Consider the following 14,945-nt stretch of genomic DNA (forward strand, 5'->3'; position numbering starts at 1 on the left):
TTATCATTAATAAAAAAAACATTTTATTATTCAACAAAAACAAAGAACTGTATGTGACATCATGTTCAATTGAAAAAGGTAAAAATAAAAATGCACCTTAAGGCAGAATAACTTAAAAAGTAAGGTTCTAAATATAAACTTTGGGCAGCTTGAAGTTCAACGAAAACTACAATGTAAAGAATCTTTCAATTTGTTTGAAATCTTGTACCATAAAAAAGAATGCACCAGAATACAGAAAACTATAGCCAAAGATTGCAATCTAAGCTCGGATATAAATTCGGAGAGTAAGACAAAATTAACTAGAGCCACAAAATACATTTCCAAATTCAAAAGGCAACCGAAAAGATAAGGTTAAAATTTAGATATCCGTTATTTAAATAAAAAAAATCCTTCATTGAATAATCCAAATAGAATATGTATCTTTAACATAAAGTCTCTAAGAAACAATGTTATTGGCATCAATTATGTCCAACAATGAAGAAACAGTCAGTCAATTCTTAAGCCAGAAAAATAAGTTCTTGACATAGTGGATCTATGGTCAAGAAAAGTGTATTAGCATAGCATAGAATATGAAAAAGATGGCAGCCAGTGTGAGGGATCTGAAAGCATGAGAAACAGCTCAACGTCTACATTCTGCTTTTTAGGAGTTTAAAATTAAATGTCCAAAGGAATAAAATATTTTTGGTTGTGTATGTTCGTTGATGAGTACTGACCTTCTTTGATTCCAAGCAGCGTTTCTCTGAGGAACATATATTTGTTCTGGCTTTTCTGGGGGCAATCAATTGAGAGCTGGGGAGCTAGAAAACAAAAAACATCCATGTTTAGAGAAATTATTATGCGTACATTAAGTAAAAATAATAGCAATAAACTACATGTAAGAGGATATGCTAAATTTTCACCGGGTGTTGCCAGAAGCTTTGTAGAAATTTGTGGAGCCAGAGTGTGCAAGATAGGAGAACAAGAAAGTAACTCGTATCAGAAAGAGGCACTTCAGAGCAAAGCATATGAAAAAACCATATTAAGAAAAGAATTAGAGAAACTTGCTTTATTTTCAACAGAACAATATACCTAATCTAAAACCTATTCCAAAAATGAAACAGAAAAAGGGTAATAAAATTAAACCTTGATTCACAATCAAACATTCCAAGCAACACCACGGACAGATATGGAGGAGGACAGAACTCGCTCAACCCACAGATGGCTCGACGCCTCCAACTCCACGCTCAACCAAGCAGGGGAAGACGAACACGAAGGAGAGCAGGAGAAGACGAACATGAAGCCAAGCATGAGAAGATTGTGGTGCGGTGAAGGGTTTGGGGGAAAATTTGATGAAAGCGGGGAAGGAGATTAGGGTTTAGAGATAGTTTCAGAGAATTAGATTAGATGGAATATTCCTGAAATTAATGATTGAAGGCGAAGGAGAGGATATAGGTTGGTAAGTATTCTAAAAATTAAAAAAATATATTTTAGGGGCGATTTTGTTATAACCGCCAGAAATACCTGCGGTTTTAGACATAAACCGCAGGAATTATTCGGGGTTTCTAAAACTGCCGGTAAATAACTCCTCTTAAAATTAATTATTTTTGTAGTGTTATATGTTATTTATCATTATAGTTTTCCAACGAATTATACACTGATACCATTCACAATAAAACAATAACGCTTAATATGCATTTATTTACTATGAATAATATAAAAAATCAATATGCAAATAAAAGAATAATGCTTAATGTGTATTTATTTACTAGAAATAATATAAAAGTTCAAATGCAAATAAGATAATTCTTTTATCGTTCCAAATTGAAAGATTGAGTTTTATTTAATTAATAATAAGTAACATTACATTAATTATTACATATATAAGTCTTTCTAATGTTTTTTAAATAAATCTTCTTTAAATTTAAAAGGAGATAACTAATTATATAAATATATATTAAAATACCAACAAAAAGAAAGGTTATATCATGATAACCTTTTGGGAATTTTTATCAACTTTATTATGATAACCTTTTATAATGGAAATATTTATCAACTTTTACTACCTAATATCTTTCTGTGAGTCCAATATTTATTAAAGTTATAATGATCTCATTCTCAAAATTATCACTCAATATATTTTAAAATCATTTAATGTAATATTTTCTTTCTAGAAATAACTACATTCACACTAAATACATATATAGATATCAAATAACATTCTATGATGGATTTTTGTAAAACACTTACTTGGTCATATATTAGACTCTGGCAAAATCCAATGTTATATTAGATCACACACATTCAGTAAATTTTGGCAAAATCCTAAATTTTACGAGGCTACACATAAACTCACAGTAGATTTTAGTAAAACCTAAAGTTCTACCAAACCACAAAAACATTAAGAATGTTTTATTTTATTTTTAAAATCTTTCCCTTTCACTTAATGGATATAGAAGCTCACTCAATAAGACCAAACTGAGAAATCTTCAAAACTAAGACTTATTCATCAAGCACTCTCACTTGTTTAGAAAGATACCTCTGAAAATATATATACTTGATGAATCATCAATCATCTAATGTATAGTTTATTCTAAGCTCATTGTATTTTCATCAATTTATTTTCTTTTATCGAAGGAATAAGTTGTTCAACAACCAAGCACTGAAAATAATATCACATAAATTGACCAAAATAACATGTCAAGATAAATAAGCACTCCCAAGAATATTTATTTTATTTTTAAAATCTTTTCCTTTCACTCAATGGATATAGAAGCTCACCCAACAAGACCAAGCTGAAAAATCTTCAAAACTAAGACTCGTTCATCAAGCACTCTCACTTATTTTGAAAGATATCTCTCAAAAATATATATGATTAATGAATCCTCAATCATCTAATGTATAGTTTATTCTAAGCTCATTGTATTTTCATCAATTTATTTTCGCTTAGCGAAGGAATAAGTTGCTCAACAACCAAGCACTAAAAATAATATCATATAAATTGACCAAAATAACATGTCAAGATAAATAAGCACTCCCAAATTCATACAATAAAATACATTTCAATTTTATTACATATAATTCAATAATATTGATAAAAACAACTCATGTTTAGACAAATTGTCATTCTATCAACATAAAATCAAATATTTTAGCAGCAAAAATGAACAAATCACCATATATTTCTACAACAAATTTCAACCAAAACAAAATAGTAAAAAAACGAATTAGTTTTTCTTACCTATATTAAACTTTTACTAAACTATGTTATAAAGACTCTAACTCTCACGTGATACTCTATCTATATAAAAATAACTCAGATCAATAATATAAACACATTCTAATAATTATAGACAAGTAGGTATTTATCTTGAATATTTTTCAATCACACAAATTCGTAAAGACACCATATCATGCAATATTTTCAAAATAATCAGAAAAAAAAATGAATTTACTTTAATAAAAGTTGGGATCAATTAAGGTGTTAGTATTATATGCTATAACTCTTATAATAATCTTTGATCTCAAAGAAATAAGTATAAATAACATGCAATATTTTCAAAATAGTTAGAAAAGTAAAAAAAATGAATTTACTCTAATGAAAATTGTGATCAACTAAGTTGTTAGTATTATATGCTATAATTCTTATAATAGTCTTTGATCCTTTGAGATAAATATAAATATCTTAAGTTTATATAAATAATTAAAAAAAATTAATACGGTAATAAAATTCTTAAATAATAACCATTTTTTGGGAAAAAAAATATAATTAATATAGTCACAATTTAAATACTAATTTATCTAAAATATTTTCTATTATTAAAATAAAAAACCATTATAAATAAGAAAATGTGTTCATTCATTACAAAAATAACTCAAAATTTAAAAGATAAAAGAAATGAAATAAGTTGGAATTTTGATATACTTTATTTTTTGTAATAAAGTGCAAAATTCATTCATTTTATTTTTTTAATTTTATCAATCCAAATAACTTTCTTACATAAAATTCATCTCAACTTTTATCCTCTCCATGTTTTCTTCCATTCTTTTCTTAGACATCTCATATTTAAACCAAAAAAATATTTAGCGTAAATCTGATTTTAATTTTATGAAGTCTTCAAATTAATTTCAAGTATGTTTTAAGGTAATTTTTTACAACATTGAAACTCGCTAAAGGAAAATATCCAAATTTTATAACGTAGTAATAATTACTTTTCCATTTCAAAACGATCTATGATATTCATTAAATAAACTTAGTTTAAGATATACATTATTTAAAATATAAGTAAATATAACCTATAAGATTAATTATTTACAAATATTTAACTCATCCCAATTATAGAAAAATAATAAATTATTGAAATTTATGAATTTTATTTTTCAATATTTTTAGATAAAATAAATCTATTGAAGGATTATTCTGAGAGAGATAAATGCTTCTCTTGGCCGACCAACTACCCCATTTAATAATTTCTTAATCCAACTCTTTTATACTATAGAATCAAAAGAAATTCTTTAAAAACATGCAAAAAAAAACAAAATAATTAAGATAATACAGTATAATTTATTTTATCAATCTTGTTATAGAAAAAAAAAAACTAGATTTCTTATCACAACTAAAATTAAATGATTATAATATTTAAAAAATGATATATTATACCTTCTAATTTTTCTACATTTATTCCACACTAAATAAAAAACTAATATTTTTTTAGTTTAAAAATAACACGTAATTTTGTTAGTATTGAGTAGGTATAGAATAAAAAAATAAAAGTTTACACATAATTTTGTTATCACGTTATATTTTAATAACCCAGGAAAGCCCAAGTTTTATGAGACTCTTCTAATTTTACTATTGTAACCCTAATTCTTTCTTTCTTCTTCTCCTCTCGTCAAACTTCATTTCCCAATTTCTCTGCTAGCTTCTTCATCCTTGCGTTTGCGACATGGCCAGAGGTTCCTCTCAGTCTCAGTCCTCCACTTCAACGACCGCCCGACCAGGAATCGCGGCTCCCCGCGGTTCCGCTGCTGCCACCGCCGGCATGCGCCGTCGCCGTGTTGCTAGTGGAAACAGCTCCACCGCCACCAGTGTCGGCGGCGGTGGAGGCGGGAACATGCTGAGGTTCTACACGGACGATGCTCCCGGGCTGAAGATTTCACCGACGGTGGTGCTGGTGATGAGCCTCTGCTTCATCGGCTTCGTCACCGCCCTCCACGTCTTCGGCAAACTCTACCGCTCCAAATCTGGCGGCGCCTGATCTTACGATCCTCTTTCGGATCTGTTGTTCTGATCCACGTTGCTTTATTTTCGGCTTTTTATTCACATTTGCAATTTCAGTATTTTGTTCTTGTGAAGTCAAATGCCCCTTTAAATTTCAATCTATGTTGTTTCTTTATCTGATCATGTATATCAATTAGTTTGCTTGTTATCAACATTAGCTTTGTTTTTATTTTCTAGTCCGAAATCGAATTGAGATATTTTTATGCAGGAATGGTTTTCAGAACACATCGTTAAACTGAATCAAATGAGTGATTTTGAAATTAAACAGGTGGAGTCTGATCATTTCTACCTTCATTCTAGAATGTGCTGGGTGTTTGATGGTCCAATCCAATTGTCTTTCTCAATTTCGTCAAGAAACTAGGTTTTTTGGTGAAAAAATCCATATTTAGAAAGACATAGATGTTTGTCACATTGTTACACACGGATAGAGATATTTTTAGAGTTGATTTCCAGAAGATTCAATCTAACCCAACACAATGGAGATGTTTTTTCTTAATTGGGGTGAAATTCAGTATTTTTCTAATATTAATATTATACTATATTTTAAATAATTATTAAAACAACTAAAAAATAATACAAAAATCTAAAATTAATCTAATATGAGATTTATTAAAAGAAACTGTTTAGTTTCTAAAATTATTACAAAATTACACATATATATACTTCAACTAAAATATATTTTTTCTCGATTTTTTGGGTGTTTCTATTCTAAGATTTGCGTATTTACTTTTATTTAGTTTATGTGATATAAATCTTATTTCATACTTATATAAAGCTAAAATTAAAAAAGAATCTTTAAAACTAATATAGACAGCTTCCTTTGTTTGGGTCGCCGCCTTGTGCACTTGTGGACACGATGGGAGGCCATTCATGGTTGAAAACGAAGAGAAAAGATCCAATTTCTGATTGAACATGATCGAAAAATAAGAAATTTAAATTTTTTATTTACAAAGTATTGTTTCATTTTCTTTTAATATATCCTTGGTTATTTCTTTCTCTTACTTTTATTCTAAAAATCATTTTTCATGGAAATACATTCCTAAAACAACCAAACAACAAAAGAACCTTCATATACATTATTTTTCTTGGTAAAATTTATAAAAAAAAAGAAAAAGAAAAATTGAGTTTTGAATTAACTAACTTGATTAACAGTTAAAGCATTTATTAATAAAAAGGTAACGGTAACTATAATGAGGCGAAAAAGGTAAGGGAAAGACATGCATGCATTGGCAATGGTAATGCGTGGAGAAGGGTTGTGGAAGCGAATTGTGCGTTGAACGGCTGGTTTGCGTTTGAGATGGAAGAGTGGAGAGTAACAAAAAAGAAGAACTTCAACAACTTTCTCTCTCCCCATTCTGTCACCGTATCCATTGCCACTCCTTATTTTGCAGAGTTTCCCCCACAGAGAATCAACCTGAGGAGAATCCACAGCAACAGCAACAATGTCTGTCATCGACATTCTCTTCCGCGTCGATACCATTTGTCACAAATATGACAAATACGACATCGACAAGCAGCGCGAGCAAAACGCCTATGGCGACGACGCCTTTGCTCGCCTCTATGCAGCTGTCGAATCCAGCATTCAGACCGCTCTCAACGTTCCCTTCTCTTCCCTTCCCTTTTCATATCTTTCCGCGTTGCTTTTCTTCGAAATTCACTGCATCTCCCTCTTTGCTTCGATGCAGAAATCGGAGGCTGCTTCCACGGAGACCAACAGGGCAGTTGCTGCGGCTTTGAATGCGGAGGTTCGTCGGACAAAGGGTAGACTCATGGACGAGATTCCTAGACTGCGCAAATTACTGCATAAGAAGGTCCACCAACCTTCTTTCTCAACCTATTCATCACCTCTAACGTTTCTCTGTTTTGTTTCTTCACCATTTTCCCCTTTATTAAGTGCACATTTATTTACATTTAATGTATGCTACAACAAAGGACTTGTTTTTCTATCAGCATGTCAACAGGGGAGGTGATTGTGGAACATGCCAGGGTAAAATATTATTAACAGACAGAAAATCCATTCCAACTTATCATGGTTTAAACAAAAAATACCGTATTGACATTTCTTTTTTTAATGTTTTTTATGGCCTTAGAAGGAATGGCCAACCTAATTGGCCCAGTGGTGGGAGATTTGAGTAGTTTAATAAAAATCTTCATTTAGTTATTGTACACCAAATAAAGAAAGAAGGAATGACTTTTACATAAAAATCTTCAGAAGGATGAAGATATGGATGAGATGCAGATGATTCTGATCATCAATTTGAATAATCTGTCTGGTTGAACAAGCTTAAAAAATAAGTTCCATTCTTTAGTTTTGCTTTCACTACAGTCCCTTTGTCACTGGTTGAGGGTAGGCTGGATCAAGATATTGTCTTTCTGAAATCTTTCAAATGTGCTTAATGGCCCACCTTCTATTGGTGTATACGTTTCAGCGAGAAATCGATGAATGAAAATAAAATAACTGCTATTCAGATATATTTTCAGAATAGGGAAGATATGCTTCAGTTTGCTTTGTGCCTTGGGTCTATGCTATCTTCAACTTGTAATAAATGAAGCAAGGCTTTGGTTGCATTTAAAATCTAATGGTAACATTAACAGGTTAAAGGTCTCACAAAAGAGGATATGGCCATTCGTCAGGATCTTGTTCTGGCATTGCCCGAGAGAATCCAAGCAATACCTGATGGTATTTCTGGTGCTTCTATTCAAACTGCAGGATGGACTGCTGACTCATCTCAGCCATATATCAAGTTTGACTCAGGTGATCCGCATTACTAGTATTAAAAGCATTTACCGTCAGCAGCATCTGAATTAATTGTTAGTTATGATCGTCTTTCATTCACAACCTCAGAGGGACAACATGATACTGAATATTTCCAACAAAGTGAAGAATCCAGTCAGTTCCGACAAGAGTATGAGATGCGCAGGAAGAAACAGGTTTGCAAGATTTCTTCAGTATTCCAATTACCTTCTTGTCTACGTTAATAGTTAAATCAGGAACTGCCTGCGTTTATAGTCATTTTATGGTATTTTCCACAGACTGATCTATGTATAGTCTTGATGAGTCAAATTTTTATTTGTACAGGATGAAGGACTTGATATCATATCGGAGGGATTGGATACCTTGAAGGAACTGGCCCAAGATATGAATGAGGTTTGTTCTGTTATGCATCTATCTCTTTTTGGGAATTTTGTTGAAAGATGTTGGGTTTTTTAAGAGGGTAATCTTTTTCTCATATTCCCCCAACTATGTTCAGGAATTGGATCGGCAAGTTCCACTAATGGACGAAATTGACAAAAAGGTAAAACAGACATTTCTTCAGTCATGCTTTTCTCTGTTCAGATAGATAGATAGGTAGTTTTCACTGAATAATATTGTCATGAATGCATATGAATTGCGTGGTCTGATTACACAGGTGGATAAGACAACAGCTGAACTGAGAAACACTAACGTGAAGCTGAAGAAAACTCTCAACGAGGTAACTGACATGATTAATTGCACTCTCCTTTCTGTGAAAACTTTCAAATTGCAAGTTTCAATTGATTTGCAATCTTTTGTTTCCTCTCCAGATAAGGTCTAGTCGAAACTTTGTCATCGACATCATTCTACTCTGTGTTCTTCTTGGAATCGTTATGTATTTATACAAGTAAGCTGCGATTGTTTTCATCATAACAAAACTAAGCAAAAGTGTTTATTAATTTCTTTATTTATGCTAATTCTGTACTCCCTCGTCTGCTGGCTAATACAACATCTTCTCTTTATTTCAGTGCTCTGAGGTGACTTGATCTTGAATCATTTCCCTTGTTGTACTGGTATCCGGTTGTAACATGGTATTGCATCCTTGTGCTATCTGAGGGCTGTCACTGTAAATTTCCAACACTACATCATGGTTCAGCTGCTGGAGAATGGCAACATACACTTTACCAATGTGCTTTGTAATTCTTTGATGTATTAATGGCCACTTTAATATATCATCGCTCTTTTCTATAAGTCTTGCCTACTGTTTCTCTTGGCATGTAACTCTCTGCATACTAAGTTAGAAGATTGATGTTTGGGGCACACCTGTCTTCTAACGCCATTGTTACATAACCTCTCACAAAACAACTTTTGTTATTAAATATGACCTCAATTACCATTTATGTTAAATCAGTGACGGAAACAAATGGTTCAAAGTGAACTGCAAAATTTTCTGAATTCATATAAACTTTTATGCTGGTTCGACGCTAAAGTATAATAAATAGGCTCAGAGCTTGTATAATAAAGAGGTCTTCATAACAAAAATTAATTATAATAATTAAATTAATTTTTGGAGTGGTAAAAATTAAAGTAAAATTAAAAAGTTATAAAAATTGTAAATTTATAAAATTTGACCTTTCGATTAAAACATGCAGAACAAATTACAAGTGATGTGAAATGATACAAGTCATTTAAAAGTAAAATAAAAACTCCTGAGAAGGTATTACAGTACGCCAATACGCAGCAGCATGTAGATGTTCTTGTTACTTACATGTGACTTTTAAATAAGAAGCAACTCCTGTAGGTTGGATAGATACAAATGTTTCTACACGCTATGATTACTAGGTAGGATAAAGTACTAGTTGAACTGACACAGGTCACGCTCAAGAAGCTAATTGGCTGGGGCATTATTTACATTGTTTCTTAGTAATTTCACGAATACATGGAAACTTCTATACTGCCCCATGTTAGCCATGCATAAAGAAAAAGATCAATCATTCGCTTGAATATTTCAGGCTATCGTCCTTCCGGTTACATCTACGTCATACCTGTGAAGTAAAAGAACGTCGACTGTCTTATAAATTATAATAAGAACTTTCATCACTGAGGGTACCTTCCTGTAAAGACTAAATCGTTAAGCTCTTGAAAATTGATGCCAGTGTCTGGTGGGTTCCCGCTGAAAATGTCATCTTCAGACTGGCTTTGGTTATAGCAGTTCAATTCTCTACTGGCCAACACCTTGCTAGGTGATTCGTCCATTTTGTCCTCAGCGTTGAACTTCCTGTTAAAAGAGATGAGATTTCCATACTGTTCATCTTCATTGGATTTTCTTGTCAGTGGGTTGAAGTAACTGTCCAAAGAAGGAAATGTCATTTGAGAATTCACTTTAGTGAAACCATCTTCAAAAACTGAAACTAGATTGGTGCCTTTGCAGCCCTTAAAGCTCATATTTGGCATGTTTTCAGTGGGAGATACAGGTGCACCAACAAGAATAGAGGCTATGATCTGATAGTCTTTGTATTGATAATCAGTGATCATGTCAGCCCGACAGTTCATGTTTGTTGGATATCCTTCACTCCTCGGTAGTTTTGCAGAGAGGTTTAGTTCACTAGGATTCTCTTGATTTTCACCTGATATCTTCGAAGAGTAGCCTTTATGTCGAACCCGGCATAGTACCCAGTCATCCAACTGTCACAACAAGACAGATGCTTATTATTGCATGAAGTTCATGTACTATGAATAAGGTATCGTAGTTTCAGAAACACGTTTGAAAATACAAAGAATAGACCTCACAAGTTATCTTAGTAGAAAAATAATCCTAGCATTTTAGTAATCCATAAATCTAATTTACGTGCATAAAACTGAGCTCTAAATTCGTACCTTTGAGAAGTTGCCCGTTTCATGCTGTTCATCAATGGAATCTATACTATACTTTACTATGCTGTTCAAATCGCTTTGTTACGAGTTTTTAGCAGACTGGTTGAAGTTTACTTAATTATGTTAAAACTTAAAGAACTGTTCATTCTGACAATAGTTTTATATCTCCTTAAAATTGGGAGTGATATTTTTAACGATGGAATTTTTATCTCCATTTTTATAGGGACATCAGACCGACCCTTTTAGCTGGACAAACAAGTATTTAATTCGGTGAAAGATTTGAGAAGATATTGTTTTTATTTAGACTGTAATATACTGCATTTCTTTATTCAAATACTTTTAAGTTACTAGTAATCATGTCTGTTTAAACCTACTGCTAGGAAATATGAAACCAAATGGAATTGCTAGTTTGTGTGGATCTCCTGTTTGAAAGAAATTCTGCTATAAATATCCTCTTGTCTTAAACTGGTTATCTTCTTCCCATGGAACCAAAATGTTTAAGAGAATACTTACCCGCATGGAGCCTTTTAGCCTGGGGGATTTGGTAATTGTATCAATCAATCTATACTCATTCATGATCCAATCCGTCTTAGATCCCTTAGGAGGTCGACCTGAATAAAACACCAGAGCTTTCTTCACTCCTATGCGCTTTGATCCACTGGATGAAAGAATTGGCTTGTCAGTTCCTGTTGCCTTCCAGTATCCTGAGGCTGCTGCCCTGTTTGGTCTCAATCCATTTGGGTACTTTCTGTCTCTTGGGCTAAAGAAATACCACTCTTCTTCTCCAAACAAAGACTTATCTGCAAATTCACAACAAAAACAAAAAAAGGATTCATTTTTCTCAACTGCATTCATCAACATGACTTAGGAAGTCTCTCAATAAACTTTTTTCAGAAACATTTATAAGAGAAGAAAATAAAGTAAAAAATCTCATAAGCCAAGACTAGTTTATAATATAAACTTTCTCATCTCATCTTCTCCAGAAATCTGCTTTTCACCTATGCATAAGTTATTTTCTTTTGAAGAAGCTAGTTTAAGCATAAGTTTAACACATGAAGAAAAGTTCTTAAAATTTTAATTTTATTTTCTTCTCTTTGAAAGCATTTCGGAGAAGTTTATCTTATCCCATGGTAAACAGAAGGAGTGAGTGCATGGCGAAGGACAAACTGGGTAGCTCCCACGGGTTATACTTGTAGAGATCTATCTCAGCTATAATAGATGCTGGAAGTGGACGTGAACAGATTTTGTTTCGCAAGTAATGAACTATGAGTTCTTCATCAGAAGGGTGGAATCTGAAGCCAGGTGGAAAAGAGTAACCAGAGCCCAGTTGATCTCCCTCCATCAAAGAATACTTTGCTCTTAGCAAAAGAGAGAGAGAGAGAGACCAAGGGAATCAACAAGTGCCGATAATACCAATTAGGCTGCCTTTAAATAAGAGAGTAAAATGTTATCTACTTATCCGCATTATATATAATATGGCTCCAGTCCCATGCAGATATTACCAACATTGTGGAGAAAATACTAGGGACAGGAACCAATTATTTGCAAGTAAAGTTTGAGAGAAGACAGAGAAACCCATCAATTTGGCTTTACTCAATGAATTGACCTTCACCTACGTACTAGATAGCAACTTGCGCATGATAGATAAAGCACAATCTGCTTAACACCTCATCACCACAATGCATAGTTCTGCTATAAATTGAGCTTTGCGCAAAGTTAAAACTGAGATATAAAAATAATTTTGTGACATAATAAGTTAGTGTCACTTTCGCAACCTTATTGTGGACAGGACTCTTGTGCAAAAAGAAAAATGTATCCAAAACGAAGTAGATTAACAGGTTAAGATACGTTGCTTGTTTGATTGGATTACACAATGCAGACGACAAATTTAAATAGCCTCTGATACTGACTCTCTATTAATCAAAGTAAATAATAACTCCCTCTCTCTTCTAAAAAATAAAAAACCGAAAGGGTACCTAAGGCTTTTGTTTTTCTTACTGTTTGTTTGGCTAGGTTACAGAACCCTCTTCAACTCTAAACAACTATGTAGTATTTAAACTTGAGGGCATGGTGATGAATCTGATTGCATAGGTTTCTGCGCTAAGCTTGTGTCCTTGGAGAACTTCGCGAGTTGTCTTATTACAACGACATAATAAAGTTACTTCAAATGTCAAGTCTTCTAATGCCTTGAAACTTCCTCATTTCAATATTAGCCTTGTCTTCATTTCTTGTCCTTTTTTTTCCAATTTCCCAGCAGTGAAACATAAACCAAGTCTAATGGGGACTACATCAACACATGAGTTTGTGACATTGTTATTTTTTTCATTATTCAAATGCTAACGAATTAAGAAATGAAAAATAGTCGTGCTGAACTAGAATCTCGTTAACAAAAATAGAGCTAATCAAAAGCAACAGGGAAAGTATTACCTTCATTCAAACTTTTGCACAAACATTTTGGTCGCAAACAAAAACCGATGATACCCAGGTTTTTCAATTTGTTCTTCACCAGCGAAAGCAGCTTTTGATTTGGAACCTATCTCGCATAAGTTGTAAATAATCAATATTCTGGTTCACGTTGACACAAAAAACTTAGTTCCAATCGAGTTTCTTCCTCATGTTTTGTCCTTAAAGACCTCAAATCCTAGGAGTTTTTTTATGCGTCTATCACTAAGGCTGTGTTTGGATCATAACATGAATTTCGAGAAGTGAATTTGAGTTTACCAGAAGATAGACATGGAAGAATGCATTTGAGTTGATTTAAAAGGAAAAGAAGGTGACGTTTGAATTGTTTAGTTAGGAGTAAAAATGTCTCATTTAAATAAATTGGAGATGAAAATTTGTCTATAATTTATGGATATTATATATTTAAAAGAATATTATAATAAATAATATCAGATGTTTACTAAATTATCTTCGAGTGAAATTGTGATATCTATTATTATTATATTTATTATAATTATTTTATAAGTTTATTATAATTATCATTATTTTATTGTAAATACGATATAAACTAATTTATATTATCATTATATTTTTATTACTTTTTATTAACAATGTTTTAATTTTTGAATTATTGGAGAGGGAAGCGCTTTCTTCCTCATCCTTCCTATTTGTTTTCTGTACTAGGATTTGGATAGGATTTGGATGTGATTTGGATATGTGCAAAGCACGAGGTGTTTAAAAATATAATACATTTATTAGGTTAATTTAAATTTATAAAAATTTAATTATTATTTGAAAGTTATATAAATTAAAAGATTTATGTAAAAGAATTGATAAAAAATTAGAAATATTATAATAAAAATATAAAGACATAATCGTATTTGTACTTTAGTTGGAACATTTTTTTTTTTAAATTAATTATGTCCTATTTAAAAAAGTTTTAATTGTTTGTTAACTTTTGAAAAATTATTTTAACTAGGCTTTCTTCAAAATATTATTATTTTAACTGTATTTTAACTTTATGTCACGTCTTAATATGTGTATTTTTAAAATTTTATTTTTGTGAAAAAATAATTATCATATGTTAAACTTCTAATATAACACGTGATATTATTTATGTCATATAATTCAGAAAATGTCAATATCAAATATTATTATCTTTATTTTAATTTAATTTTTATTTTTATTATAATAAAATAGTTTTGTAGTCTTAGGACAATATTTATTATTAATATAAATGTTATATTATATTCTTTTTATTAAAAATAAATTTTTAATATATTACTTATATATTATTAATTCATAACATAATTAAAATTAATTAAGTATAAATATATTTAAAAATAAATAAATATTTAAAACTGATACATTATTAATGTATGTTTTCTTAAAAATAAATTAATTAATATTATTTACATAAATAATAATTTAGTTTTTTGATTGATTCAAATTTATTATTTACATAAATATTATCAGAAATATTTATATTAAAATTTAATGATTAAAGTCGCAAACAATACATAAAATAATAATATATAATAATATAATATTAAAAAAATATTTTTAATAAAAAATATCAGTATAATATTTATTCAAATAATAAATTGTGTTTTAATTTGAGGAAATATTATTTAATTT

The 14,945-nt window shown here is 31.1% G+C and overlaps 3 protein-coding genes across 3 annotated transcripts; 2 read left to right on the plus strand and 1 right to left on the minus strand.

Moving 5' to 3' along the window:
* The first annotated feature begins 4,796 nt into the window (after positions 1-4,796).
* On the plus strand, positions 4,797-5,409 carry LOC108333463 (protein transport protein Sec61 subunit beta). The gene has a single exon (XM_017568916.2). The coding sequence runs from the start codon at positions 4,923-4,925 to the stop codon at positions 5,232-5,234; it is 312 nt and encodes a 103-aa protein (XP_017424405.1). The 5' UTR covers positions 4,797-4,922; the 3' UTR covers positions 5,235-5,409.
* Positions 5,410-6,448: 1,039 nt separating this feature from the next.
* Positions 6,449-8,902, plus strand: LOC108333659 (syntaxin-71). The gene is made up of 8 exons (XM_017569135.2): positions 6,449-6,855; positions 6,943-7,068; positions 7,853-8,012; positions 8,103-8,188; positions 8,337-8,405; positions 8,509-8,553; positions 8,668-8,730; positions 8,822-8,902. Exons 1-8 carry the CDS (start codon positions 6,700-6,702, stop codon positions 8,900-8,902), a joined length of 786 nt encoding a protein of 261 aa, XP_017424624.2. The 5' UTR covers positions 6,449-6,699.
* A 776-nt stretch (positions 8,903-9,678) lies between these two features.
* Positions 9,679-13,626, minus strand: LOC108332417 (NAC transcription factor 56). Its single transcript, XM_052871148.1, has 5 exons — positions 13,293-13,626; positions 12,033-12,290; positions 11,379-11,665; positions 10,102-10,676; positions 9,679-10,036 (listed from the first exon to the last, which is right to left on the minus strand). The coding sequence occupies exons 2-5, from the start codon at positions 12,205-12,207 to the stop codon at positions 10,000-10,002; spliced, it is 1,074 nt and encodes a 357-aa protein (XP_052727108.1). The 5' UTR covers positions 12,208-12,290; positions 13,293-13,626; the 3' UTR covers positions 9,679-9,999.
* Positions 13,627-14,945: the final 1,319 nt, after the last annotated feature.

This window comes from Vigna angularis, chromosome 11 (assembly GCF_016808095.1).
Source record: "Vigna angularis cultivar LongXiaoDou No.4 chromosome 11, ASM1680809v1, whole genome shotgun sequence".
NCBI lineage: Eukaryota > Viridiplantae > Streptophyta > Magnoliopsida > Fabales > Fabaceae > Vigna > Vigna angularis.

What these genes read in the sequence shown, in the direction of transcription:
- LOC108333659 (XM_017569135.2), top strand. Translation starts at nt 6,700, where the DNA reads ATGTCTGTCATCGACATTCTCTTCCGCGTCGATACCATTTGTCACAAA. An exon ending in GCATTCAGACCGCTCTCAAC is followed by an intron (nt 6,856 to 6,942) that starts GTTCCCTTCTCT and finishes GCTTCGATGCAG; the next exon opens with AAATCGGAGGCTGCTTCCAC. An exon ending in TGGCCCAAGATATGAATGAG is followed by an intron (nt 8,406 to 8,508) that starts GTTTGTTCTGTT and finishes AACTATGTTCAG; the next exon opens with GAATTGGATCGGCAAGTTCC.
- LOC108332417 (XM_052871148.1), bottom strand. Translation starts at nt 12,207, where the DNA reads ATGGAGGGAGATCAACTGGGCTCTGGTTACTCTTTTCCACCTGGCTTC. An exon ending in TAACCCGTGGGAGCTACCCA is followed by an intron (nt 11,666 to 12,032) that starts GTTTGTCCTTCG and finishes GTGAATTTGCAG; the next exon opens with ATAAGTCTTTGTTTGGAGAA. An exon ending in GATTTAGTCTTTACAGGAAG is followed by an intron (nt 10,037 to 10,101) that starts GTACCCTCAGTG and finishes TTTACTTCACAG; the next exon opens with GTATGACGTAGATGTAACCG.
- LOC108333463 (XM_017568916.2), top strand. Translation starts at nt 4,923, where the DNA reads ATGGCCAGAGGTTCCTCTCAGTCTCAGTCCTCCACTTCAACGACCGCC.